At 42.2% G+C, this 27,938-nt stretch overlaps 1 protein-coding gene across 4 annotated transcripts; it reads left to right on the forward strand.

The window, feature by feature from the left end:
* ttc14 (tetratricopeptide repeat domain 14) lies at positions 1 to 27,938 on the forward strand. 4 transcript variants are annotated; one of them, XM_060941163.1, is made up of 13 exons: positions 1 to 191; positions 2,203 to 2,379; positions 3,498 to 3,619; positions 7,793 to 7,992; positions 8,107 to 8,191; positions 15,724 to 15,853; positions 22,575 to 22,730; positions 22,872 to 22,943; positions 23,048 to 23,167; positions 23,288 to 23,410; positions 23,973 to 24,090; positions 25,010 to 25,116; positions 25,942 to 27,938. In XM_060941163.1, the coding sequence occupies exons 1-13, from the start codon at positions 121 to 123 to the stop codon at positions 26,747 to 26,749; spliced, it is 2,289 nt and encodes a 762-aa protein (XP_060797146.1). In that variant the 5' UTR covers positions 1 to 120; the 3' UTR covers positions 26,750 to 27,938. The 4 variants fall into 4 exon arrangements, with proteins under 4 accessions (XP_060797146.1, XP_060797149.1, XP_060797148.1 ...); XM_060941166.1 differs by having other exon boundaries at positions 25,029 to 25,116; positions 25,942 to 26,026; XM_060941164.1 differs by lacking the exon at positions 1 to 191 and adding an exon at positions 2,659 to 2,759 and having other exon boundaries at positions 2,291 to 2,379.

The following is a 27,938-nucleotide window of genomic DNA, read 5'->3' on the forward strand; positions in this document are numbered from 1 at the left end:
TTAGCTTCGTGTCACGGTTTTTGCATTTTTCATTGCACGGATATCCAGCAGCACCGAGTTAGTGCTAAAATATAACATACGTTTACAAATATTTATCTCCAATGCTGAAAATGCTTACAAATGAAATATCAGAAGGTACAGATTTGGCCAGGATTTAAAAATTTCAGGCAGCGTTTAGGATCTGCGTGTCGGTGAGTATATGCTAACGAGTCGTGCTATCCTCTAGCTGTCCGTTTTAGCTCAAATTTTGGTTTGTGAATTTGTGCATTGATTTAAGGAAAATAAACGAAGCATAACATATTAATTAAAAGACGTGTTTCAGATTATTACAATCGTCTGAATAGTTTAATAAAACTCGCAGCTGTCTACATGAAGCTAGTCGCGCTTAAGGCGCTATTTAACGAGCTGTGTTGGCCTCTTATTTGTTATGACGAGTTTCAGCTAATGTTTTAGAGAGTTGTTTGTTTTCTTTTAAACTTTTATATGTTTCTAAATATACGTTACCATTTTGTTAACTGAACAAACCTGCGTTTGTTTATGATTACATGGCAGTGGGGGGAAAATGTTTTTGTAGTATTTGTACCTGAATTCATGTTAGATATTAGATGATGTTCAGTATTAGGGTTTCCATGCATTGCAGACTTATCTTAAAGTTATTATAATTGTAGGGCTTTCTTATGTTTATAAAGGAACTTTTTATATAAGAACAGTTTGTATGCATGACTAAAACCTCCTGTTTCTCTCTCTTTTTTTTAAAATTCTCTCTCAGATTAATCTGGCATGTCTCCCCCCAGAAATAAACATTCAGTAGACAGTCTAAACATTGTGTATGTTTTATATGTTAAGAATAAAAACACTTTGTTGTGCTGTTACAAGAAAAATAAGTGATGGTGTGATGATACAGGGTTGCTGTAACCACCCCAGTGTGGGAAATAAGGAATTTTAAGCAGACTTTCACAGGACAGACAAGTCTGAAATGTTGTCCGTCCATCCAAATTTCAGCCTGTCCGAATGACGGGCCAAAGACCCGGAACAATGTGGCTGGGGGTCCAGGGCCCGCCTCAGGGACCCGGAAGCTGAATGGCTTTAGATGCCTGGCTTCTCAGCTATTTCCAGGCACATTTTTGTGATCGTCAAAGGCCAAATTACATTACAAATTAAATAACATTTACAAGAAAATGTAAGAAGATTCAAGAAAAACACACTTAAAGTTACACCCAAGAAAACAGTAACACACACAAGCCAGTTCCATGTTCTAGAAAAAAAGTGTGTGGGGGGAAGGATGTTCCAGTTAGTTACAACTTACTGGTACTCATATAGGCACTATAATAACACTCATGAAACATTATGTGAACAATGACTATTTTTTATACTATGTTTATAACAAGTCTATGAGATATTTAGTAATTAGCAATACAACTATTCTTACATAATAGAGCTAAAAAGTTTGAGTACGAGATTCCAAGTAACTTTGTAACAAAGTGACTTTTAAAGTGACAAAACTAGGCATGGTAATCTCATTTGGCATTCAGATTAAAATCTGCTGGACTAGAACTTAGAAAATAAAAACTCTTAAAATATAAATCTACATCCTCCAAAGCATATGACACTGACTGCCATTCTTATTATGAATAAAAAAATGCACATAACAGCATAACCACTGATTGGTAGTTTGGCACTTAAGATAATACTGTACTGCAGAGTTTCATGTAAACTGAACTCTTAATCAACTGACTGAATCAATCAGATACTGTCAACCCTAAAGCACTAGTTCAACTGCATCATGCAATAAAAACAACAGTGAATACTGAGTGTATTATTATTGTCTTATTTAGCGTGCCACTCGGGGGAATGGGAGGTGCCTGTAAATTTTGGTGGGCCTAGGGCCTTCGGTGGCTGAGTTATGAATTTTTAAATCCCCACGTGTGCGCATGAGTGGCTGGAGAAAGGGTTCATGCTAAAGCTTTCCGTGGTCCATGCTCACTCCTGACGGTCCATGCTCACTCCTGACCTCGGATCGGGCTGAGCCTGGGCTCATTAGAAAAGTCTTGGGGAGGGGGCTGCTACTGTCTGAGCTGCTATTATACAGTAGAAAATTAATCAGCATGTTCTGACCAATCAGAAGCCAGAATTTAACAGCGCTGTGGACGTGCTTTATAATATAAGCTTGTAATATTAATGTGTATTTTTTTTTCTTTCCAGGTTGGAGTGTGTGTACCAGTGTGAGGAGATTGTGTTTTCGAGCATGGATAGAGATTTACTCAAGCAGACTGTGGTGTTTCATGGACAGAGTCTATTTTCTCTGTTAAAATGTGAACAGAGTGAAAATCCAGACTTTAAACATGTCACAGCCGATCTTGCCAAATCTATGAACCAGAGGTACAAGCTGAGTTTTTTCCTGATCTGAGAAATTATATACATCTGTTTATTAGCTTGAACAATGGTTTATCATTAACTGTTTTGATATTAGAAGTGACTAATATTTTGGGGTTTCACAGTTGTTTTGCCAATTAATTTCTAATTGCTTCCAGAAGTTAGGAAGTGGTTCCAGAATTTTTAGAAGCTTCAGCTGTGCTTAGGCAGAATAAATAATTTTAAATCAATTTTAAAATATTGTCTCAGACCCAGTAACGGACATGTGGCTTCTGTGTCCATTAGTCCCAGAGGAGGCGGTGTGGCCGGTGTCTGTTAGTCCAAATGAAGCAGGTGTGGCCACTGTATCCGTTGGTCCCCAGCAAAGAAGTGAAGCCCCTGTTTCTGTCAGTAACATTTAAAGGACGTATGCCCTGTGTCTCATTTCCAGTGAAGGTGTGGCCTCTGTTGCCCCCTTTCCACCAAAGCCAGTTAGGTGCTAGTTCTGGGCTGGTGCTGGTCCCAGTTTGTATTTGATTCAGCAATGGACCAGTTTGCTTTTCAGGCTAGAGAGCTACCATAGAGCCATGTCATCATGTCACTGTAAACATCTCTGTTTTCCCAGCAATGCTGGCACCAAGCACATAGACTTTTCTTGGGCTCACCCAAGTAATGGGGAAGCTGATCATGTGAATGGAGAGGTTTCACTCTGTTGACAATCAGTATGCACTTTGTGTTATTGTCAACATTATCATGACAACATGGAGTGCTTGAGTCCAGTTAGTACATTCAGCTTTGTAATAGAGCTTTTTTACTTCAAGCCTATTTAACTGATTATTAGAAGGACATTAATGGTCCCTGTACATTTAGGCATTATTTTTGTATCAGTCACAGAAATTAATAAGCCATTTTTGTTTTTAGTATCAGAAATCATGGATACAACATTTAAAAGCAAATTGTGCTTCTTTTCCTTGTTTAAAAGTAAAAAAAAAATGTTTTAATCGTAAACAAAATTTAAAGAAGCCAGCTTTTCTGAAATCCTCATTCAGTTGTTAGTTTTGGCACCATTTCACAATCAGATGCAATGTGGATAATTTTAGCAATTGCATTTACCACTGTTTTACGGTATTTAACTGTTCTAACAGGGATAAGGAAGATGACAGTCCAGTGGTGGAACAGTTTATTGCGAGGAAAGCGGACCTTCTGTTTGCTCCAGCATGGAAATCAACCACACCTGGGGAAGACAAGTGGCAGGAAGAAACACAAGGTTATTTATGCACAGTTCAAATACATAATCATAGCTGTAAAACCCTGAGTCCTTAAAATTACCCCTAAAACAATAATATTTACATTTTACAATTAACCCTAGTTTATGGATATTTGTTACTGCAGTTCTGTAAAGGGTGGTGGTGATGGTGGGGCTTGGCAAAAAAAGGGGGGAATATTTGGATTTAAATAAGCATATTTAAGCACTTTTGATTTGGATAATTACTGCAGTCCACTAATCTATGGATGAATCCATTTTCAGTGAGCATTTAGAAACAGCACGAAAATGGAGTGCACCCATATTGTAGCTGAACTTGAAAAATGGCAGTGGGCATTTAGATGAACAAAAACATGAAAAAAAAATTAAAACAATATTTTCTTTTATGTCTGTGGTTTTACACTTGCCATTTTGAAAGAAAAGAGAAATGATCCTAAATGGTGGGTGGGCGGGCATGAACTTGAAAATACAACATGGATAATTATCCAATCAAAGTAAACATTAAAAGGGGTTATGCTAAGTGTGGCTCCAATGCATCAAGATATTGCTGAACTGTCCACTTTGTGGCAGAAATGTGGTCACAGAAAAGCTTGACTGACTGTGATCAGAGATCACTTAAATGCAGGATGACGTTAAATTGTAACACAAATCAATAAGCTATGCTTAATAGTGAAAGTAAGAGCTTTTCTACATGTACACTGCAACGAGATCTCGTTAGTAAGGTTAACGGGGAGAAAAAGCTTCTGTTTGCAAGGGAACATAAAGGTTGGACTCTAGAACAATGGAAAAACGTCATGTGGTTTGATAAGTCCAGATTTACCCTATTCCTGAGTGATGGGTGTCTCAGGGTAAGAAGGGAAGTACATGAAATGATGCACCCATCATGAACAGTGGCCACTTTACAACCTCTGGAGGCAGCGTTATGATCTGGGGTTGCTTCAGTTGGTCAGGTCGAGGCACAGCAGTGTTATGTGGCAATAAAATGAAGTTAGCTGACAGTCTGAATGTACTGAATGACCAGGTTATCACATCGATGGATTTTATTCCTTCCCTGATGGCATGGGCATAAAATTAGGGCTCAGATTGTGAAAGAGTGGTTCAGGAAACATGAGGAATCATTTTCACACATGAAACGGCCACCACAAAGTCCTGACCTTAACCCCACTGAAAGTCTTCGGGATGTGCTGGAGAAGATTTTAGAGTGGTTTATCTCTCCTGTTGTCAAGACAAGAAATTGATGCAACTCTCGATAAATGTGGTGACATTGCATGAGGTTGTTGAAACAATGTCATGAATGTGTGCCATAATTAGCATTAAAGACAGTCCAGTGAAATTAGTGCGTGAAACCTTTTTTTTTTTTTTTTTGCCGGGCAGTGTTTTTATCACACAAAGTCAATAACCTACAAGTCTAAACAAATATTAATGCGCACTGTGTCTGATATGGTTGAAGTGTCATTAGCATATTGACAATCATCCATTTACTTACACTTTATGAGCTTAAACCCACTAGTGTTTTAACTCATTCCTTACGGAATACTTCAATTTTTTTCAGTCACGTTTTGACGAATACTTTTTGTGAAAATCACCAATTTAATAGGTACATTCAGTTAAATGTCTCTTTCCATAACAAATTATTTTAGAGGTAGAAAAGTATACATTTACCGAGTCCTTGAAACCTATCCTTTCTAAATATGGAATTATTTTTGTACAATTCTGAAGTAGGTAGGTTTCACAAGCATTAGTCATAATATTATATTATAATAATATTATACTATAATAATATTATAGCAGTCTATCCCTGCTATAATAAACCTTCCCTACGCGTGACTTCTGGGGTTTCCTGCTAATTATAATATCCAAATGTGGTCTATGTGCAGTCCTCTACGGCTCTGATTGGTCAAATTCACGTGTACTGCTTTATTATGGGAGTTTCCGAGAGAATTCCATATGACGTCACCAAAGCCGATAGTACTGGCTTTCTGTAGGGAATGGGAAAATTCGCCGAGCCGCTGTCAGCGGCTTGCTGTAGGGAATGAGTTAAGAATCAGCATATAGCTGTGCATTGATGATTGAAAATAAAATAAGGTCAAAATTATAAAATAAGGAAAGCAAGTGTTCACCTTGTGGATGTGACTTTATACCAGCCTGACATCTTTGTGTTTACCATTCTGCATTCTATTACATTTCTAAGCAATAATACATTTGATTTTTTTTTGGTAAAAATATTTTTTACATTTTTTTTGTATTAGATTGATTCTTGTTCAGGGAAGCATCGTCTTTGCTTAGAGAGTAGCGTATGATTTGGGTCACTTGATCATCATTCTGGAAGTTATCGACGTTTGGATGAATCTGAGATGACTCATAATTTGGGGCTGGGCAATATTAATATCATACAATACTGGTATCATGATAAGCCACAATATTCTTTCTTTTTTTTTTTTAGATGGTGGATATAGTGATTATTTTAAAAATTATTTTATTTATGTTTTATATATTTAATAATTCCAAACAGACTGAAAAGTTAGCACTTTATTACATATTTATTCCAACAGTGTGCAAAGCTCTCAAGGTAAATGGTGGCTACTTTGAAGAATATACAGTAAAATAAGAAACTTTTAATAAGTCTTCCGATGAAAGTCTTCCGGATTTACCCGGAAATCCGGATATTTGACAAAACTCTTAAATCTCTGGTTTTCCGAATGGAGAAATTTATTTTTTGTTTTTTTCGCGTCCCGTTTCATAGAAATTTTGGTTTTGCGATCGCGCGGCTTGTTTACGTTCAGCGACAGGGCGCCGCCATTTTTGTAGTCTCGCAATGCTTGCTGGTGTGTACGAGACCTTATATACTTATACCTCATGTCATGTGAACGAGATTTTACCACGATAGGGAAGGGAGGAAAGAGGAAAAGGCACTGCCAAATCCAGCCTCTCAACCCAAGACAAGACAGTCCGTTCATAGCATAGCAAAAAACATTAAAAAAGCCATTTGGGGAAAGCGCAAGAGAAAGGAAAACAGCTGTAAGGCTGTGGAACAACTGAAGAAGAAGAGGGTCTAGATTTAGTGGTGTCCGTTTCACAGCTGGTTTTCACTTACCCTAGCAGACTGTCTTCTTTGGTTTTTACAAAACTATGAACTTTGCAGTGCATTCCATCTCTCTCTCTCTCTCTCTCTCTCTCTCTCTCTCTCTCTCACACACACACACACACACACACAGTTCAAACCAGTTAAGTTTTTGTGCATTATTAATAGTTTGAAATCTTTAAAGTGGCATGATAAGAAAATATTCTTTTTGATAATAGTTTGTTGAATAAGCTCAGTTTTACAAGATAATGTGGCTGATTTATCTTTTCTGTTCTGAATGAGTTTACTGTTACAATAAATATATATCTGATTAATAAGACTGTTTTGATATTGAATCAATTCAATTTCATGAAAGTGTGAACTATTTATCAGTTGAATTATTTTCTAAACATATATGCAGTATTGCACATAAGACGTGACAGCATCACTTTCATATAAGTTTTGACATCCAATAGTGAAAATTCTGAGTTTAGAACAATGCACTCCTGAAAATTACTCATTAACTAGGGGAATTAAATTTGATATTTTTGACATGTTAATCATTAATGTACATGAAAGAAAAAGGCTTAAAAGTTATAACTTGTTTTAGTGAAAATAAGTACTAAAATGCACTAGAATACAGGGTTTTGCGTGTTATGTTATTAAAATTTTTTCGGGGGACATTGCCGCCCCGTTCAGGATTTTTTTTTTTTTTTCTTTGGTCCACTTTCTCTCTCATAAAAGTGTGTGTAGATGTTAAATACAAGATGATCATTGTTTTTAACACAACAGTACTACTGATATTGTGTGTGACAGAAATGTTTGGCATTCATAATATTTTTGTCATGTCCCCGTCCTCTACTGTATAGTGCACTAGTTATTTCAGCCTACATCGTGTCTTTGTACAAGGAGTAGGAATGTACAGACAAAGATACTAATTAAAGACAGTAATGGCATAACAAACCAGTATTTGAGAATTTAAATGGTACACACCAGCTCTAGTATTATAAATATTATCAGAGTCTTGTTTCAGAAATACTTGACCAAATGTTTTTGATGTGCAAAATAAAAATCCTAGTGGAGATGTGTAAAGTATTATGATGCTGATTTCGCAGAGCCGTACGCCATCATGCCTCCATTGGAGCAGTTCATGGACATTTCTTATAACGAAAGGAGAGAACTTTTCTACAGAGATGTGGAGCGAGGCGATGTCGTCATAGGCAGAATTTCCTCAATTCGAGATTTTGGGTTCTTTGTTAATCTTCTCTGCACTGCTGGGGGATTGGAGAGGGATGTTGAAGATCTGGAGATCACGGTATTTTAAACATGATTTAGACTTTGCACCACAACTGAACACACCCTTACACTGTGCGGTGGTATGAGGTTTCACATCTTCCTTTAATTGAGTAATTTCTGTTCTCTTTCTCAGGGTCTGTGTCCAATCAGAGATGTCCCATCAACTGGAAATCATGATGATCCTTTGTCTTATTTCCAGATTGGGGATTTGATTAGAGGTACATTTAGGGGTGTAGTGAAGCACTCTTATCGCAATTCGATTCATTATACTGGCTTCATGAGTCAATTTACTCTGATTATTAATAATAACAAAATAACACAACAATGCAGGTGTTGAGAGTATGTGAAAGTTCATCTTTGTTTGTGGGTTTTTTTTTTTTAACATCCAATTCCTTTCTGTCCTCAGCGTTACAAGTTTCCTCTGCCATCTTTCCATCAAGTAAACACAAGCTCATTTGCTTTTATTCCCTTACTCCCCTGTCGTAGGCAGTTGTAGGACTGGTACATGATGTTACTGTCATGTGGAAGTGCTTCTGTGGCTGCGCATATATATATCCATGTATAGTGGTGGCGTCACATAATGATCCTTAGTTTTATTTCAGGCCGCTGTGCTTGAGCTTCAGAAATGCTCAGAAAAACGTAGGTTCTATTTCGTTTCTCCTGACCGCCAGAGGCGGTGCTTTCAGCACATGGATATCCATCACATGAACGTGCAGGTCGAGTAATAGTAACAACAAAGTCACGTGTGACCTGGGTGACGTCACCCCGTGACCCCGGCATAAAAGACCGGTAAACCCAGGAAGTGACCTCTTGCATCTTCTCGCGTTTGCAGGTTGCGAGTTGGATTGGAATTTGGACAAAGCGCTGTGTTAGTTTCGTTACCCGTAGGGTTGGGGCTGTGCTTACGCATCCTCCAAGAAACTGCGTTAAGTCCACCAATTCTTTTTCTCTTGTCGTTATATTCGTATTGATTTGTTACTCCGTTAAGCTGAGTGCTCTCGCTCGGTGGAGTTAGCTGATTAGCCCTCCGGGGCGGTGTCCTCACCGCTGGAGGCCGGCTTGTTTTTTGTTCAGGTAAGCGGTTTTCATTCATTTAAATTAAAGCGGTGTTTCTCGCCGCTGTTTATCAGTTCTGTGGCGCACGGCGCCTATCTTTGTTAATATTATCAACCGCCTTGTTTTGTGTAGCCTTGCCTCCGGCCTGCTCACGGGCCGGCTGTCTTGTGTGTTGTATTCGTATTGTTTGTTACTCCGTTAAGCTGAGTGCTCTCGCTTGGTGGAGTTAGCTGACTAGCCCTCCGAGGCGGGGTCCTTGCCGCTGGAGGCCGGCTTGCTTTCGTTCAGGTAAGCGGTTTTCATTCATTTAAATTAAAGCGGTGTTTCTCGCCGCTGTTTATCAGTTCTGTGGCGCACGGCGCCTATCCTTGTTAATATTATCGACCGCCTTGTTTTGTGTAACCTTGCCTCCGGCCTGCTCACGGGCCGGCTGTCTTGTGTGTTTTAGCGGCGTATGATGTCTTCTCACGCTAGTGAGTGACTGATTAGTTGCGTCCCGACCATGGGTGTGTCCGCCCGGTCGTTTTTTCGTTGCCGCCTGATTGTTTATTTTGGGATACTTACTTGGGGTGTTCTCGCCCTATTTTTTAAGTTCCCTTCTGCCAGCCAGGTGTCATGGACCTATTCTCTTGCTGCGCCAACTGCCGGGCCCCCCTCGAGCCAGAGGACTGCCACCGCGAGTGCCCCTCGTGCCTGGGTATTGATCGCCTGCGGCAGGGGCTGACGGACATGGCCTGCGCAGACTGCATGTGCCTGAGCGTGGCTGCGCGGACCGCCAGGCTGGCTCGGGTGGATCCTCCGTCTGACATCCCCCGGGCCTCGGGGGGACAGGACAGGGTGCCGGCTGCAGCAGTAGGGCCCAGCAAGCGCCGTGGGGCTCCCCCACACGTCTCCGCTTCCAAGGCGAAAAAGAAGTGCCCGGGCGATTTGGCTCGGAAGGTGGAGGTGATGTCCACCGAGCTGGAGGAGATGAAGGCCCTGCTGGCGAATCTCCAGCCTCCGCCACAGGGCAGCAGTGTTCCCGCAGCCACCCCATCTGCCTGGCAGCCCGACCGTTCGCCATCACCACCGCTTCTGTCACCGGCTGTTGATGCACGCGGCCTGGATGAGCTGTCGATCCGGGCGTCGGAGAGCTTTGACTGCGGTGGGTCTGACGGTCATGACTCCACCTCTCCGGCCGGTTCCCAGGCCACCAGCCATGGCACCATGGCAGCGTCGGAAGGCGGACGCTCATCCATCCAGCCAACGCTGAGGGCTGCATTGGCCCGTCTGGGGTTGGATACGCCCCCGGTGGCCCAGCATCAGAGCGCTTTCTTCAGAGGCTCCACACAGCCTTCCTCGTTGTCTGTTCCGCCCTCGGCCCTATACATCGAGGAGTTACAGAGGTGTTGGGCGGACCCTAGACGCCGTTCCCACCTCCCTAGTGACTGCAGGGCCCTGGCAGCAATGCAGGACGCCCCTACCTACGGCCTCCAGCAGATGCCCAACATTGAGCCCTCCGTGGCTGCCCTCGTCCTTTCGCCCAACGAGGCTCTGCGGCCTGACGCCCGATGCCCCCGCACTCAATGCCGTGCGACCGACGACCTCATCATGCGGGGATACAACACGGCAGCACGAATGGGTCGTATTGACAATTCCATGTCCCATCTGCTGCTGGCCCTCGCCCAGATGCTGGAGGGGACGAGCGCGGCATCACGGGAGCTGTGCGACGCGGCTCTCCAGGCCTTTGCCTACTCATCGCGGGAACTGGGCCGGCTGATGTCGTATCTCACCCTCGCCCGCCGGCAGATATGGCTGGCGCAGTCCCCTCTGGCCGAGCCTGACCGGCGTGTGCTGCGCTCTCTCCCTGTTGTCCCCGGGGAGCTGTTTGGCGAGGCCACTCAGCAAGCCCTGGACCGGAGTGCCCAGGTCGTCCAGGCGCGACAGCAGTTCGCTGGCCTCCGCCAGGCCCACCACCACGGCAACGCTGCCCAGTCCTTCAGAGGGCCCACACCGACTCTGCCTCGGCCACGCACCCGCCAGGAGACCAGACGGGTTGATGACTTTCGTCGCCCCACCACCTCCCGGACCCGCGGCGCTGCCCCCTACACCCAGTCCGCTCCTCGTCGCCCCCATGGTGACCGATGGGGGCGGTCTGGGCGGCACTGACATCAGCGCGCCGGCGGTCGGCCGCTTTTCCAGCGAACAGCTCCAAAGCTGGAGAGCGTTGACCCCAGACCCCTGGGTGCCGGTGACCCTCACCGAGGGTTACCGCATCCAGTTCTGCCGCCGACCGCCGCGTTTTCATGGGGTCAAACACACCACCGTGAGCCATCCGGGGAAGTCCCTTGTCCTCCGGCAGGAAATCGCCACCCTCCTGGAGAAAGGAGCAATCTCTCCCGTCGACAGGCAGAGACAGCAAGGTGGGTTCTACTCCAGGTATTTTCTGGTTCCGAAGAAGGACGGCGGTATCCGCCCGATCCTCGACCTGAGGTCCCTCAACTCCCATTTGAAGACCATGAGATTCCGCATGCTGCGTACAATGGATGTCTTACACCACATCCAGGCGGGCGACTGGTTTGCCACCGTCGACCTGAAAGACGCCTATTTCCATGTTCCCATTGCGCCACACCACAGGCAGTTCCTGCGGTTTGCCTTCGAGGGCCAGGCTTTCGAGTTCAATGTTTTGCCCTTTGGGATATCGCTGGCACCCCGTGTGTTCACCAGGTGTGTGGCAGCGGCATTGGCACCACTTCAGGCAAGGGTTTGCGTGTCCTGCCTTACCTGGACGACTGGCTCGTCTGTTCACGGTCAGCAGCTCAGGCCTGCACCGACATCGCGACTGTGCTCTCACATGTCGCAGAGCTGGGGCTCAGGGTGAATTACAAGAGGAGCTCGCTGGTGCCCAGCCAGGAGACGACTTTCTTGGGCATGCACCTGGATTCGAGGTCGTTGATGGCAACCCCCTCCCAGACCAGGATCCACAACATCCGCCTGCTGCGTGGCCGCTTCGGACGGGGCAGGTCACTCGCCCTGAAGACCTTTCAGCGCCTGCTGGGCATGCTTACAGCAGCCTCCTCTCTGGTCCCACTGGGGCTCCTGGACTTGCGTCCACTTCAGAGGTGGCTCAACGGTCTCCACCTCCACCCGGCGCTATGGGCTGTGTTCCTCGGCCTACAGCACTTCCTCCCAGGCCTGGCCGGCAGACACGTCCTGGTGCGGACGGACAACGCTACGGTAGTGTACTACATCAACCACCAGGGAGGCACCAAGTCCCTCCAGTGCTTGGAAGTGGCCGGCCAACTTCTGCGGTGGGCCCATCGACATCTCTTGAGCCTGCATGCCATGTACTTGTCAGGCACTGCCAACAGGGCAGCGGATCTGCTGTCCCGCCAGAACCCCGATCCCGGGGAATGGAGACTCAACCCAGCGGTGGTTCTCGCCATCTGGGAACGTTTTGGCAGGGCAGAGGTGGACCTCTTTGCCTGCCAGGAGTCGACACACTGCCCTCTGTGGTTCAGCCTCCACGGCCCCAGTCCCCTGGGCCAGGATGCGCTGGCGCATGCTTGGCTGAGGCAACTGCTGTATGCCTTCCCCCCTCTGCCGCTGATCGTGCCAACCCTACACAGGGTTGCGATGGACCACCACGGGCTGCTGCTTGTCGCCCCTCGGTGGCCGGGCCGAGTGTGGTTTCCCAAGTTGCTGCAACTTCTGAACGGCGACCCCTGGTGCCTGCCAGTGAGGACGGACCTGCTATCACAGCTGGGAGGGCAGATCTGGCACCCGGATCCAGCCCGTCTGCAGCTCTAGGTGTGGCCGCTGAAGGGCCGGACCCCCTGCTAGGTCTTTGTGAGCCGGCAGTGGTCAACACTATTGCAAGCTCTCGGGCACCCTCCACCAATGCCCTCTACGCCAACAGATGGAGGCTTTTCTCCAACTGGTGCTTAACTCGGGGGGAGGAGCCTACATGCTGCCCCCTGCCGACCACTCTACTGTTCCTCCAGTCTCTGTTTGATAAGGGTCTTACTCCTTCCACCATCAAGGTCTATGCAGCTGCCATCTCTGCTCAGCATGCCAGAGTTGGGGGAAGGACCGTGGGGTCCCACCCCTTGGTGGCATGTTTCTTGAAGGGTGCTCTCCGGTTGAGACCCCCCCCCCCCAACGGAGCCGGGTACTCACATGGGATCTTCACTTGGTGCTGCAGGCTCTCTGCGACGCACCGTTTGAGCCCCTGCTCACGGCAGACATTTCATGGCTCTCCCTGAAGACTGCTTTTCTTCTGGCCATTACATCGACGAGGCGCGTCGGGGAATTACACGCGCTGTCAGTCAGTGGGGAGTGCCTGCAGTGGCACTCCGGCGACAGTGGGGTCACTCTGTGGCCTAACCCCTCTTTCCTCCCGAAGACCCTCTCTGCTACCTTCGTCAACCAGCCCCTTAGCCTTGCGGCGTTCGAGGCGGGCCATGGTGAGAGGTCGGAACTTTTGTGCCCAGTTCGCGCCCTCAGGGTGTACGTGTCCCGTACAGAGGGCTTCCGTAGGAGTGACGCCCTGTTTCTGTGCCACACAGGGCCGAGGAGGGGTCTGGCGCTCTCTAAGCAGAGGCTATCCAAGTGGATAGTCGAGGCCATATTACATGCCTACAGGCACAGTGGCTCCCCGATTCCTCCGGCTGTCAGGGCGCACTCTGCACGGGGCGTGGTGGCCTCATGGGCATCACTGAAGGGCGTGCCCCTTTCAGACATATGCAGCACAGCCTCCTGGGCTTCCAGCTGCACCTTCACCAGGTTTTACCGTCTTAATGTCGTCCCACATAATCCTGTGGCGACGGCTGTCATTCCAGGCCTGTCGCAGCAGCACTGGGTACGGGTAGGCACTCCTCATGACCTGGTTGGTATTAGTCATCCATGTGCTGAAAGCACCGCCTCTGGCGGTCAGGAGAAACGAAATAGAACGAGGGTTATGTATATAACCGCGGTTCTATGAGTTTCGGATGACCGCCAGAGCTTGGCAGTCACTCGGAGTGTACACGAGAAGATTTGCCAAGAGGTCACTTCCTGGGTTTACCGGTCTTTTATGCCGGGGTCACGGGGTGACGTCACCCAGGTCACACGTGACTTTGTTGTTACTATTACTCGACCTGCACGTTCGTGTGATGGATATCCATGTGCTGAAAGCACCGCCTCTGGCGGTCATCCGAAACTCATAGAACCGCGGTTATATACATAACCCTCGTTTTATGGATGCTACTGCACTACTTGCTCAGTCAAAGAAATTTGCTACTTAAAAGCTATTTGATTCAGAAAACAATGAAGTTACCACCACACTACTGAGATATGTAGTTAAACTAGTAATAATGCTACTTGTAGCAACGCTAAAAATTAATAAATTCTCCCAAAATTCTTATTGACTAAACAAAGATTCTGACCTGGGGAAAATGATTGCTTACAACATGAGTTCTGTGGCAGCGCCCGAGATGTCATTATAACTCATTTTATTTCTATAAAGCTTCAGTGTCAGTCAGCGAAACCACCCGAACTCCCCTACCTTTTCCTCTAGCATGGAGATTACAGTGGTGTGGGGTGGATGTCATTTAAAAGCTCTTGATGAGCTCCTTTTAATTATTATAATATTGTTGTGTTACCATATAACACGCAGTATGTGTCGGTTGGTGTGATCAGGAGCCCAGTGTGCTCTCATGTTTTTTTCCTCTATGGGCTGTGCAGATTGGGGACCTCTGCTGTTCAGACAGTGCAAGTGAAATTGGATGTATTATTAATAGAATGCTGATTTCCACAGTATGAATTGCACATTTCTATGAAATGCATCATCCCGGTTTTGCATTGCAATGCATCATTACACCCCTGTGGTACATTATATTATGATAACTTCTGGGTAATTTAGTTGTATATGGGACATGAGCATGTGGACAGATTCTGGTTTCAGAAAATGAAAAAATGGGCCATTTTCTGTTTTCATGCAATTATTTTATTTTCTGTTTTCATGCAATTATTTTATTTTCTATTTTACAAAGGATAAAATGAAAAGTAAGTTCTTTTTAAATTTTGTATTTGATGCTTCTGGGCAGGAAAATGAAATATGACTTGTTTTTCCATTATTCATTTTTGGATTTTGAAATGAAAATCAGAACACCATTCATTTATTTTCTAATTTCGGTTTCTGAAATGAAAATAAAATTATCAAAATGTAAATGGATCCATACATATGTGTGTTATTTTCAGAATTTTTTTTGTAAATATGTAAAATTTATTTTAAATATTTTATAACATTAATACAATTGCAGTGCTACTTTGAAGTTATCATGCTTTTTAAGACATTTTGAGTTTTTAAAATATCTTTATATACTTGTATACTGTACATTAAATGCATATAATTAAAAATATTTATAATAAATTGCAATTTTCTTATGAAAAGATAAGCCTTTTAAAATAGTGTACATACTAAATTTTGCATACTACCATATATACTGAATAATTATTTCATTCTTGATTTTTTTTTTTTTCATGATTCAAGCACCTTCATTTTACCAAATGTAAATATCCAGTTTAATCCTTATCTATTACTACATTTTTACTTCAGTATATGACAATAGAAATAAGCAGAGTTACCCCTTTATTTAAACATAACTGCTAGGAATTTAAAGCTAACAGGTTTAATGAGACTAATCTTGTTTTCTGATTTTCTAATTTTGTTTAGCTGGTGTGAAGGACATTGATCGTTATCACGAGAAGCTGACAATCTCACTTTATTCCATCTGTCTGGCCTCGAACATGGAGCAAACCAAACTGGGTGTAATAAGCAAAGAAGATCTACCTCTTCATTACACGTAAGAATCGCTGTGTGCACGCTGTCTTTCTATTATTGAACTGAGAGAGTGCCAATACTTAATTCATCTTGGTGATTAAATCTGTTTATTTTTGCTTGCTTGCTTATTCATTTTTTCCTCTCTCTGTTCATTGTTATTTGGGATGTGGATTGGGGATGGGGGGATAGATATACACATATATATGTGTGTGTATGTATGTGTGTGTGTGTGTGTGTATTAGTGCTGTCAAAAATATCGCGTTATTAACGCGTTAACTTGACTCAATTTTAACGGCGATAATTTTTTTATCGCGAGATTAACGCTCTGTGACATGATGTAGGTTTTTCATAAGCTTTTGAAACTGCCAGGAACTTGGAACAGAGACTTTGCTTAGAAAACCGATAGCAGCTAGCCACGCCCCGCACAGCCAGAGTCCTCTGCCCTCCTCCCCCAAAGAACCAGCGCGGGCAGGGCGCGCTAGTAGAGATGGGATTTATGGCTCTTTGATGGGATCCGCATCTTTGTGATCCGTTCTTTGAAAAGAGCCGTTCAAAAGACTGGCTCATTTGGCTCTTTTTAAATATTCATTCAGTTTTAAGAAGACAGCGTCTAAAGAAGCCAGATCCCTCTGAACTGTAAACTCAATGCTATCCCAGAAATCCTTCCTGTAATATGCAAATTTGGCCGCCTCTGATTGGACAGCGCGACGCATCAACAGGCAGAAAGTGTAAAAGTACAAAATGTGTTAAGTGAGCTGAAACAGTAAAGATCAGATTCAATGCAATATTTATCAACGAACAACTTAAACTTAATATAATAGTGTACTTTATATTATAATCAAGCATGTCAAGCCTACCGTCACTGTGTAACCTATCTCTCTGATTCGAGACTAACTCAAACAGTAGATCATTTCACTCACGGTTCTCTTGCTAGCCCCGCGCCGGTGCTCGGCTTAGGTTTCACTTTGCAGTAGCTGTGTCAAGACGTGTTATGCTTTGCAATAAAAAAAAAAAACATTGGTACAAAGCAAGCCCATTCACTTTTTTATGCTGATAAGAGAATTACAATGGTTTATGTGACAAAAATGTGCGATTAAATTGCGATTAATCGCAAGTTAACTATGACTGTCGCGACATTAATCGCGATTAAATATTTTAATCGCTTGACAGCACGTGTGTGTGTGTGTGTGTGTGTGTGTGTGTGTGTGTGTATATGTATGTGTGTGTATATATATATATATATATATATATATATATATACGTATGTATGTGTGTATATATAAGCTGAGCTAAATATCAAACAGCAGTCAGAGAACAACTGAGTTAAAAAAAAATGAAGCATTAAATACAGGTGCTGGTCATATAATTAGAATATCATGAAAAGTTGATTTTCAGTAATTCCATTCAAAAAGTGAAACTTGTATATTATACTCATTCATTACACACAGACTGATATATTTCAAATGTTTTCTTTTAATTTTGATGATTATAACTGACAACTAATGAAAATCCCAAATTCAGTATCTCAGAAAATTAGAATAGACCCCTTCGCAGTAAACGTCATTCATACGTAAGAGGAAATTGCGCGCGCAGCCTGGACCCAAAAAAGACTCAGCGACGGTAGAGACGAGAAGAAATATTTGGAAGAAATGCCTAGTTGTTGTGTTGTCGGGTGTCAGAATCGTAGCAGTGATGGGGTTAAAATGTTTGTAGGAGAGCTCTCGCTTGTCTCAAGCAGTCCAGATTTTGTGCCATCGTTATTTGTGTATGCCGAAAATCACAATTTTAAAGCAAGGATGGAAAGGTAAAATTGTGTGCCCTCAGTCGAAATGCCAACTTACGTTGACTGCTCTAACCTAGCTCCCGCCCCGTTCAGTTTCATTTCTGGTCTCTGCCTCTCGCTTTTTACGCAGCTCTGATTTCTCTTAGCTGCACTCTTTACACTATCATTCCTTTCATGCCATCACCTCCTGCAAATTGCTGTTTAGTGTTGGTATTTGCTGTTGTAGCTTAAGCCACATTGCCATCACATCACTGGCATAATTTGATTAAAACAAAATCAATATGAATGTCCCATTGTTAATCAAGTTGTAGTCTCGCTGTAACCAGAATGTTGATGGCAGGCTACTTTTGTAAATAGGTTTTTTTTTTGAGTTTGACATTTTTTGTAAATAGTATGACTGCCTTCAGGTATCAGAGGAAAATGAGGAGGGAACTTACTAACACCGTCCGTCCACTCTTTAATTAAATACGGATCCGGTAGGCGATGTCCACTTGTTAAGGCCAATTTATGCTGACAACCCAGTCCTCGCAGACAGTGTCTGCGTAGGCCCCCCACCTTCGCAGACACTCTGTGCGCACCTCCCAAAAATTGTGACCACCGCAGAAGCCTCGCAGACAGCGCCACAGACAAGAGGGCTCTGATTGGTCCACTCTACATCCGCTGTACACGCACTTCCGCTTCTCTGCTTTCCCAGTTTGTTTTGTTTTCACGACCGGCATTTTTAAAAACACGAGCGAAGATGGAGCAGCATGAAGAGCGGTTGATTGAGGAAGTATGTACATCTATACGACTCCAGTTCTAGTCATTATAAAAAAAAAAAGTTCTAGTCATTATAAGTAACCGGAGGATAAACACTCCACTAACCACACCCACCAACTACTCCTAGCGACTTCACGCCCCCTTGCGTTGTGCCGGTGAATAACATCGCGCACGCCTATTATCCCCGCTCAACAATAAATTACAACTGTCTGCGAAAAGCTGTCTGTGAAAGCCTTGTCGCAAGAGCATGCAGAGGCCTTTAGAGTTAACTTATTTATGTAGCATTCTCAATCTTGTAACGACAATTGTTTTGCATAATCTGACAGCTCATAATGCCGGTCTATGGGCAGCGCCATTGTTTCTGAGTCCAGGCTGCGCGCGCATCCTGGCAACGGTCGGTTTGTTTACAAACATGCGAAGGGGTCTATATTACTTAAGACCAATACAAAAAAAGGATTTTTAGAAATGTTGGCCAACTGAAAAGTATGAACATGAAAAGTATGAGCATGTACAGCAATGCGGCGTGGCATGGAGTCGATCAGTCTGTGGCACTGCTCAGGTGTTATGAGAGCCCAGGTTGCTCTAATAGTGGCCTTCATCTCTTCTGCATTGTTGGGTCTGGCGTATCGCATCTTCCTCTTCACAATACCCCATAGATTTTCTATGGGGTTAAAGTGCCATTCCACCATTGGATGTATTCTTTGGCATAAAATACAATATATTTTATGACAACATGACTAGACAGAGAAATCTTTTAGCTTCAAAATAATATATCAAACATAATTTTTTGACAACGACAAGTATATTAATTTTGCGACCAAAGTCACCTACCCTTTTAATTTCTGCTCGGTAGTGAAACGTGATGTCATCGGCAGGTTCCCCTTCTTGTGTACCACGTGTCGGTCTATTTTTAGACCAGGAAACCCCCAAAGTGAGAGAGTCATTTCTCCTCGTATATGGGGGCCAAAAAAATTGCTAAAAATTGAGTTAATCTTTCAGTTAGCTAGATTTATTGGTATTAGCTAGATTTATTGGTATTATTTTTATCGCGTTCTATCCGCCATTGCTGATAATATGTGCCACGTCACACGTCACGTGGTACACAAGAAGGGGAACCTGCCGATGACATCACGCTCGGAAATTAAAAGGGTAGGTGACTTTGGTCGCAAAATTAATATACTTGTCGTTGTCAAAAAATTATGTTTGATATATCATTTTGAAGCTAAAAGATTTCTCTATCTAGTGATACCATTTATATATGTTGTCAAAATATATTTTATTTTATGCCAAAGAATACATCCAATGGTGGAATGGCACTTTAAGGTCAGGCGAGTTTGCTGGCCAATTAAGAACAGGGATACCATGGTCCTTAAACCAGGTACTGGTAGCTTTGGCACTGTGTGCAGGTGCCAGGTCCTGTTGGAAAATGAAATCTGTATCTCCATCAGGGCTTTGAACCAGAATTTTTTTCCTATTGGTTCGTTCCGAACAGAAACGGAATTTTAACGTTTCCGGTTTTGGGTTCCACCATTAAATAGATGTTCCCGAACCGGTTAGAACAAAAAAATTTCGTTCCCGGAACGGTTAATTACGTTCCCTGTCAGCGGTTTAACAAATGGCTATAAAATTGTCTGTCTCATCCAGCTTAAGCCAAATGTAGGCTAATTCTATTACAACCTTCATTAAATAAGACAAGAAATAATTCAAAACAATTATTATTTCAAATGTTGGCGATTTGGATTCTCAGTATGTCTTCCCATCTACACAAACAGAAAAAGTGCCAAAAATGAAAGATCATTCGTTTAGTGTGTTACCAAAGGCTAGTCAGGCCCTATAGAGGGCTACCGCATGACGTCACCGCGCCGCGAGATTTTATTAGGCGCCATATTGGAAGACCAAGTACACATCTATGCAAGTACATACATACATAAAACAAACTACACCTGAAATGTAGCCAGGGCCGGTTCTGCCCTAATCTGGACCCGGGTGCAACATCGCGCAACCCCCCCCAAAAAAAAAAAAACACCAGTCTAAATCAGGACAACCATCATATAACTATAAACATTTTATATCAACTATTTTAACTAAATGGGCTATAATAAATAAGCCTGCAGGCAGCCACGGCGGGCTGCCTCAGAAAAGTAACCATTCAATGACAACTGAAAGCCTGCAGCCACGGCGGGCTGCCTTAAAAAGTAACCATTTGTCCTACCTTAAAACTCGTTTTGCATTTTCTGCCTCCTTTTTTGTATTTTCAACCTTCCGTTTATTTTCTTTACTTTTCTGAAAACCCGATTTGTGTCCAGACATTTTGTTCTGCTACGAACTAACTCGTCAGGTCTCGTCTCTCGAGTCCGCGATGATTCCCGTGGGAAGGGCAACAACTGATACATTTTTACAAACAGCCAATAGGGAGGTTGCAACGTTCAGGCTCTTCTTTGCTCAGACACTCAGTAATTCACTTAATATCACATGGAGACGTGATAGTAGTCCACCTTCCCGCTCTCTCCATTCAGTCAGTGAACGTCACACAGGAAGTGAACCCCAGCGGGTCATAGAAACTTGCGCAGGAGGAGAATGGCTTTTTTATTTGTAGGCTACGGAAACTTTGAGGAACGAAATAAAAACCGGTATTAACCGGTTACCATTATTTTTAATAAGCGGTTCTGTTCCGGAACATAAAAAAAAAAAAAAGTTTCTGGTTTCGTTTCTGTTCCATGTGAAATGGAAAAAGTTCCCGGTTTTCGTTTTCGTTCCTTGAACCGGTTCAAAGCCCTGATCTCCATAAAGTTGGTCAGCAGCAGGAAGCATGAAGTGCTCTAAAACTTCCTGGTAGACGGCTGCGTTGACCTTGGACCTCAGAAAACACAGTGGACCAACATCAGCAGATGACATGGCACCCCAAACTATCACTGACTGTGGAAACTTTACACTGGACCTCAAGCAACGTGGATTCTGTGCCTCTCCTCTCTTCCTCCAGACACTGGGACCTTGATTTCCAAAGGAAATGCAAAATTTACTTTCATCAGAGAACATAACTTTGGACCACTCAGCAGCAGTCCAGTCCTTTTTGTCTTTAGCCCAGGCGAGACGCTTCTGACGCTGTCTCTTGTTCAAGAGTGGCTTGACACAAGGAATGCGACAGCTGAAACCCATGTCTTACATACGTCTGTGCGTGGTGGTTCTTAAAGCACTGACTCCAGCTGCAGTCCACTCTTTGTGAATCTCCCACACATTTTTGAATGGGTTTTGTTTCACAATCCTCTCCAGGGTGTGGTTATCCCTATTGCTTGTACACTTTTTTTTTCTACCACATCTTTTCCTTCTCTTCACCTCTCTTTTAATGTGCTTGGACACAGAGCTCTGTGAACAGCCAGACTCTTTAGCAATGACCTTTTGTGTCTTGCCGTCCTTGTGCAAGGTGTCAGTGGTTGTCTTTTGGACAACTGTCAAGTCAGCAGTCTTCCCCATGATTGTGTCGCCTACAGAACTAGACCGAGAGACCATTTAAAGGCCTTTGCAGGTGTTTTGAGTTAATTAGCTGATTAGCGTGTGGCACCAGGTGTCTTCAATATTGAACCTTTTCACAATATTCTAATTTTCTGAGATACTGAATTTGGGTTTTTCATTAGTTGTCAGTTATAATCAAAATTAAAAGAAATAAACACTTGAAATATATCAGTCTGTGTGGAATGAATGTATACATTATACAAGTTTCACTTTTTGAATGGAATTACTGAAATAAATAAACTTTTTTCATGATATTCTAATTATATGACCAGCACCTGTAGTGTGATAAAATTGTTTCCTCCCAAAGCCATTAAAATAAACAATTAGAAGTGAGACATGCACTGAGAGATCACAATAGAAAAACAGTAAGCATTATCAGGACACTTTTGTGAATAATTTGTTTAGCCAGTCAGTGATCTGTATTATTTTTCTAGCTCTGCCTATATGTCGTCAGTGTTTGACAAAATGCAGGATTATGGTTATGGTCGAAGCACACTGTCCAATGGGGCAAACACTACAGTATTTGTCAGTCCACTATCTGTTGATCTCCACAAAAGTATTGGTCACCGTCTTCCCTGGAAATTGATGAAAAGCGTGCACCACTGACTAATATGATTCAGGTTGTGAGGTTGTGGCTGGTTCTCAACACGTTATCTCTGAGTGGATGTTTATTATTGTGTTGTGGGTTCAGCCGTGGCGAACGGGCGACTGCAGACAGCGGTGAGTCGTATGAGATGTTACTCCAGAGCTCACTTGGCTTCTCTAACCCCTCCAACGTGGACTATTTACTTGGCAAGCTGGGAATCAGCGACACAAAATCTCATTCACTAATGAGAGGATTACAGAGGTATACACTGCCTTTTTTTTTTTTTCCTTTTGTCGGTACAAATTTAGATACGATATATGCAGTATATATATATATATATATATATATATATATATATATATATATATATATATAAAATATAAAATTTTTATTTGTTTGTAGTAAACATTTCACTGAAGATGATTTTGCAAGTGCAATTCGGAAGAAGCAGTCTGCTTCCTGGGCATTGAAATGGTATGCATGATATGCATCTTATACATGTCTTTATTTTATCTATCATTTATATCTTATAAATATGACTGATGTGGAAGCTCATTTCTTATGTGAATCTCTTGCAGTGTGAAAGCTGGTGTGAATAATTTCAAATCGGGCCATCATGTAGAAGCGATGAATGAATATAACAAGGCTTTAGAAATTGACACAAATAATGTTGAGGCACTCGTAGCACGCGGCGCTCTGTAAGCTCCTCCACCTAAAATACAAACCAATTCACAATTAAAATTTTCATTACTCTTCCAATTTACATGGTTTTGATTTGTCAGTACAAAGCCTTTATCCCAAACTCTCTCTTACTGCAGATATGCCACTAAAGGAAGCTTGATGAAAGCGATCAGTGACTTTGAGCTAGCTTTGGAAGGCTGCCCAACACACAGGAACGCTAAGAAATATCTGTGCCAAACACTTGTGGAACGAGGTGGCCAGTAAGCATGTTTATACAAATAAAATTTCTTGTTCATTGTTTACAGATTCCTGGGTTGATTGTTTACAGATTCCTGGGTTGAATTGAATTTTATATTGGCATAAATTTTTGCTTGTATTCACACATCCAAGGCTCGGAGCTCCACAGGGATCTAGTATGTCTCTCAGTAAGCAAGTTATCTTACAATCTCACCATGCTACCTGTGCATGTGTGAGTAAACAAATATTGTAATCTTGAGGCAATTACTTTACAATCAATAGTGTTGCCAAAAAATGTTTACTCCTAGGAATCGATTACACACTACTAAGACTTTCTTCTGTAATAAAAATCAATAAAACAATGATATTAGACAGTGCTGAGATGTAAAGCAAGTGAAATTGATTTATTTTATGCAATTTAATCTTTCCATTAGTTGTGCAACTTGCCAGTTTCCAAAAAATAGTTTATACATTTAGTGCATACATTGATTAGTTTATACATTGATAGTTTTGGGAAGTCTGGAAAACTCATCCTAATAAGAGAATTTTTAAATGTGCAATTGATGTCTGGTCTCCTCTCATCAGGCTGGAGGAAGAGGAGAAGCTGATTACAGCAGAAGGGCTTTATAAGAAAGCAATAGCTTTAGACAACACATTTCATGAAGCAAAGGAAGCCTTGAGGAAGTTGCAGATGCACATCCAGGTGAGCTGGAATATCTCCAAATGCATTATCTGTAAAAAATAAATCTCCTATTTGTCAGGTGTTTATCACATTGTCAGCACAGGCTGTAGACCAAAATATTGTCTGTTTTCAGCTTTGTTTTATGATGTGATGACAATGATGGAACAGATTGTTTAGGGGAAAAAACTTCCTGCAAATTTACAGCTTTACAATGCAGGTTTACATTACAGCTTTTCAATGCAGGTTTACAACAGTACAGTGCAGGTTTACATTACAGCTTTGCAGTGCAGGTTTACAACAGTACAGTGCAGGTTTAGTTTTACACTGCAGATTTGCAGCTTTACATATAATCCAGTACAATCCTTTACAATATAATCCAGATTTATATTACAGTTTTGCACTGCAGATTTACAATGTGGGTTTACACTACAGCTTTTACTACAGATGTGCAGGTTTACAGTAAATGTACTATTTATAATGCAGGTTATAGAGAGTCCGGGACGCAGTGGTGCAACAATAGAAAACAACTGTTTGACAAAAATTAAATTTACAAATGTACCTTGTTACACTGATGAAATATTTTTGTTATTTATGTGTGTCTTTGATCTGGGATGTTGAACCCTGATTGCTGTTGGACGCACAATCCTAATCACACTGGTTCGGCACAAACGCCATCTCTGGAAATCCATGTTTGGACTGAAACACTGGTTTGTATTCTGCTGCTCACACTGGCTGGTAACTGTATCTTTGTCTTATGTCCGTTCAATGCTTTCTCATGTTCTTGCTGTCCTGTTGTGTCCTGATGTTTGGAATGTCGATGATCTGCTGGAATGGTCATTTATCATCATCTTGTTTAAAAAACAAATTGTTGCACGTCTCTGCATGCCCGGTTTATCACTTGTACGTTATTTTTCCATTGTGCCAATTGACCGCTTTAAAGAAAACTCTTAAACTGAAAGCTGAAGAAGCTGCAAAGGAGAAGGAAAAGCAACAAACTGTGGAGACAAGCGCAGAAAAATTACGTAAGATCTTAAAAGAAGAAAAAAGGTAATGACTGACACAAACACACAGACGGCTCTGCATTTTTGTATTTATTTTCTACAGGTGTCTGACCAAGGTTATTATTACTGTGTCTGTAGTGTTTAAATTCCCCCTGAACTCTAAAGTGTGATGTTTAATATTTAAACTCCTCTTGGATACTGATTATGATTATTTAGCGTAGGTTATTTGGGTCAGATTTCTGTCTTAAAACAGACTTTTATAGTCATTTGATATGAAACTGACTTAGGCATGGAAAAAATATATAATATGAGCTCAGTTTGTGCTGTCACTAAAAGACTACGTGGCAGGAACCTACAACGAACCATCAATATGCACATTAGTAGGGATGATGTAGCTGAATTTTTTTTTTTTTTTTTTTTTAGCCAAAGAACCCTGCCAGTTAATTAACTTAAATATTGATGAGAACATGTGGTTGTCATGGCAACACTGAAGTGCTATTATTTATCATCAGAAATGGCAAATAAATCAGTGAGAAACTGAAGCAAATCCCACTGGTGTTGGGAGGTTTGAAAGTAGTGAGCTGGCTTAAGTTAACTAGATGGCTAGCGCATTGTGGTGGGGCTTATCCAATTTGCATGTAGAACATATTTATGGTTACTGGTATTCATAATGAAAGTAAAGGTGTAGAGATGTTCTAAGGCCTTTTTTTATGAAAAGGAAACAGATGATAAACAATTTCTAATCAAGCATTATTATTATGTAATAGCTTTGTGACATGTTCAAGGGGAATTTAAAAATTACTTTTGATCACACACTTTTTAAAGATGAATTAAGGTACCGAAGGAGTTCATAAAATTTAATTTCATCCAGGATGAAAAAGAAAAGGAAGAGGTCTGACTCCACGTCAGACACATCCTCGAGCTCCGATTCCTCCAGTGACGACTTGTCCAGTCGCAAAAAAACAAAAAAGCGAAAGCACAAACGCAGACGCTCTTCACACAGTGGTAAAAAACACAAGCAAAGGGTTTCATCACGTGACGAAGAAGAGGAGGAGCACTACCCTGTTCCTGCTAACACCTCAGCATCTTTCATTAATGAGAAACAAACCCTCGTTAAATTGCTTGATGGAGAGAACAGAGCTGAACACCAAAGAGTTTCTCATAAAAAAAGCAAAGAAGGTAGGTTTGAAGATGACCCCTTCACACGGAGTCCTGAGACTGAAGACAGGAAGGCCAAAGGTCAACATGAGTGCCTCAGTGGGTTAAATGACCGGGACAAAGACAAGTATAGAGATCGGAGAAGATCTGAAGATGATCAAAGTGCTCGACTGGAAAGTTGTAGAAGCTCACACATCACTTCCTGTAGAAAGGATTCGTCCTCTTCGGCCTATTCAGAGACCTCACGCAAATCTGACTCGCGTGATTTTGATGCATGCAACTCCAGCTCTCGCACATTTGACTCACGCAATTCCCACTCATCTGACTCTCGCAGATCAGACTCTTATAAATCTGGAAGCCATGGGAGGTCAGAGGTCAGAGATGGGAATGATCGTAGATTAAGCAGCAATGATGGGAGTAAAGCCTCAGAGGGAAACCAGAAAAAGAATTTACCCTCCAATTTATTGGATATCTTTAATCAGATTGCTGAATTCGAGAAAGAAAGAAAGCAGAAGAAATGAATGAAATGTTATTTACTGTTGTCGCAATTGCTTTGCACCTTCAAGCAGAAAGCTAGAGATGGCGTGATAAATATGAGATAACCCAGACCTGCCAATCATTATGCATTTTGTGTAGAAGCTTACTTTGAACAGGAATATATGATTCAAGATACACAAAATAGTTCTCCCCAACCATGCCCCCAAGTCATTGTATGAATATGCACAATCGACAGCTATGTAGGGGTTATAAACTCTCCCATATTAACTGTAAATCCTGCCTCCTTCCATCATCTCATATCTAGTACTTTTTTTGTCTTCACTCAATTTTCCCACATGAAAGATGCACCAACATGCTGTCATCACTTTCTGTCACGGAGAATGGAGAATGTTTTGAGTTCATTAAATAAATTCAGTGTTCCACACAGGGTGTTTCAAAAATTATGATCTTTAGATGTAAATATCCCAGAAAATACATAGTCTAGGAAAATTAAACTGAACAGGCTTAATGTTGAGCAATGTAAGATTAATTCCTCAAAATCTGAATGAGAAATTCAAAGGTATGTGGATTCCATGAAAGATTTCACAAATTTTCAATACGCGCGTTGCCTGAGACACGGCACTGTAACACACAAAACGCCTTCCCTTTTCCAGTGAATGGCATTTCTATACCTAAAAAGATAAAAACAAAAAACATAAAATTGTGACCTGTTTCCACACATGCTGTTAAAATTTGAGGTTAATTGCCAGTTCTTGTTCAAAGTTATTAAATTGAGAGATCAAATTTTTTGAAACACCTTGTATATATAATTTGCTATAAAATATAATAAAGGAATGTATTAAAGGAAGATGATTTGGATGAAAGGAAAAAAGGCTGAATATTTTGATTGTTTAAAAAAAAATTATAGTCCTACAGCAAAGTCTTAAATCTAACACTTTTTATAAATAATTTTAATAGGAATGGTAATTAGAAAGTGTTTAACACTGTTTGTTCTCCTGCAGTCAGAACAGACACATTCAAACAGTTTGAGCAGCAGATCAATGGAGAAAATGTTGGACATGTGGAAACATTTTATGCTTTCTTCCAGTGGACATTAGACAAGTGATAAATTTCCGATATGGAAAATAAATGGGTCTAAACATTATTCCTTTTCAACGTTGGCAGGTCTGGATGTAATGATGCCTTGTAATAAACAAACATGATGGTACAATG

Source organism: Neoarius graeffei, chromosome 15 (genome assembly GCF_027579695.1).
Source record: "Neoarius graeffei isolate fNeoGra1 chromosome 15, fNeoGra1.pri, whole genome shotgun sequence".
Taxonomy (NCBI): Eukaryota; Metazoa; Chordata; class Actinopteri; order Siluriformes; family Ariidae; genus Neoarius; species Neoarius graeffei.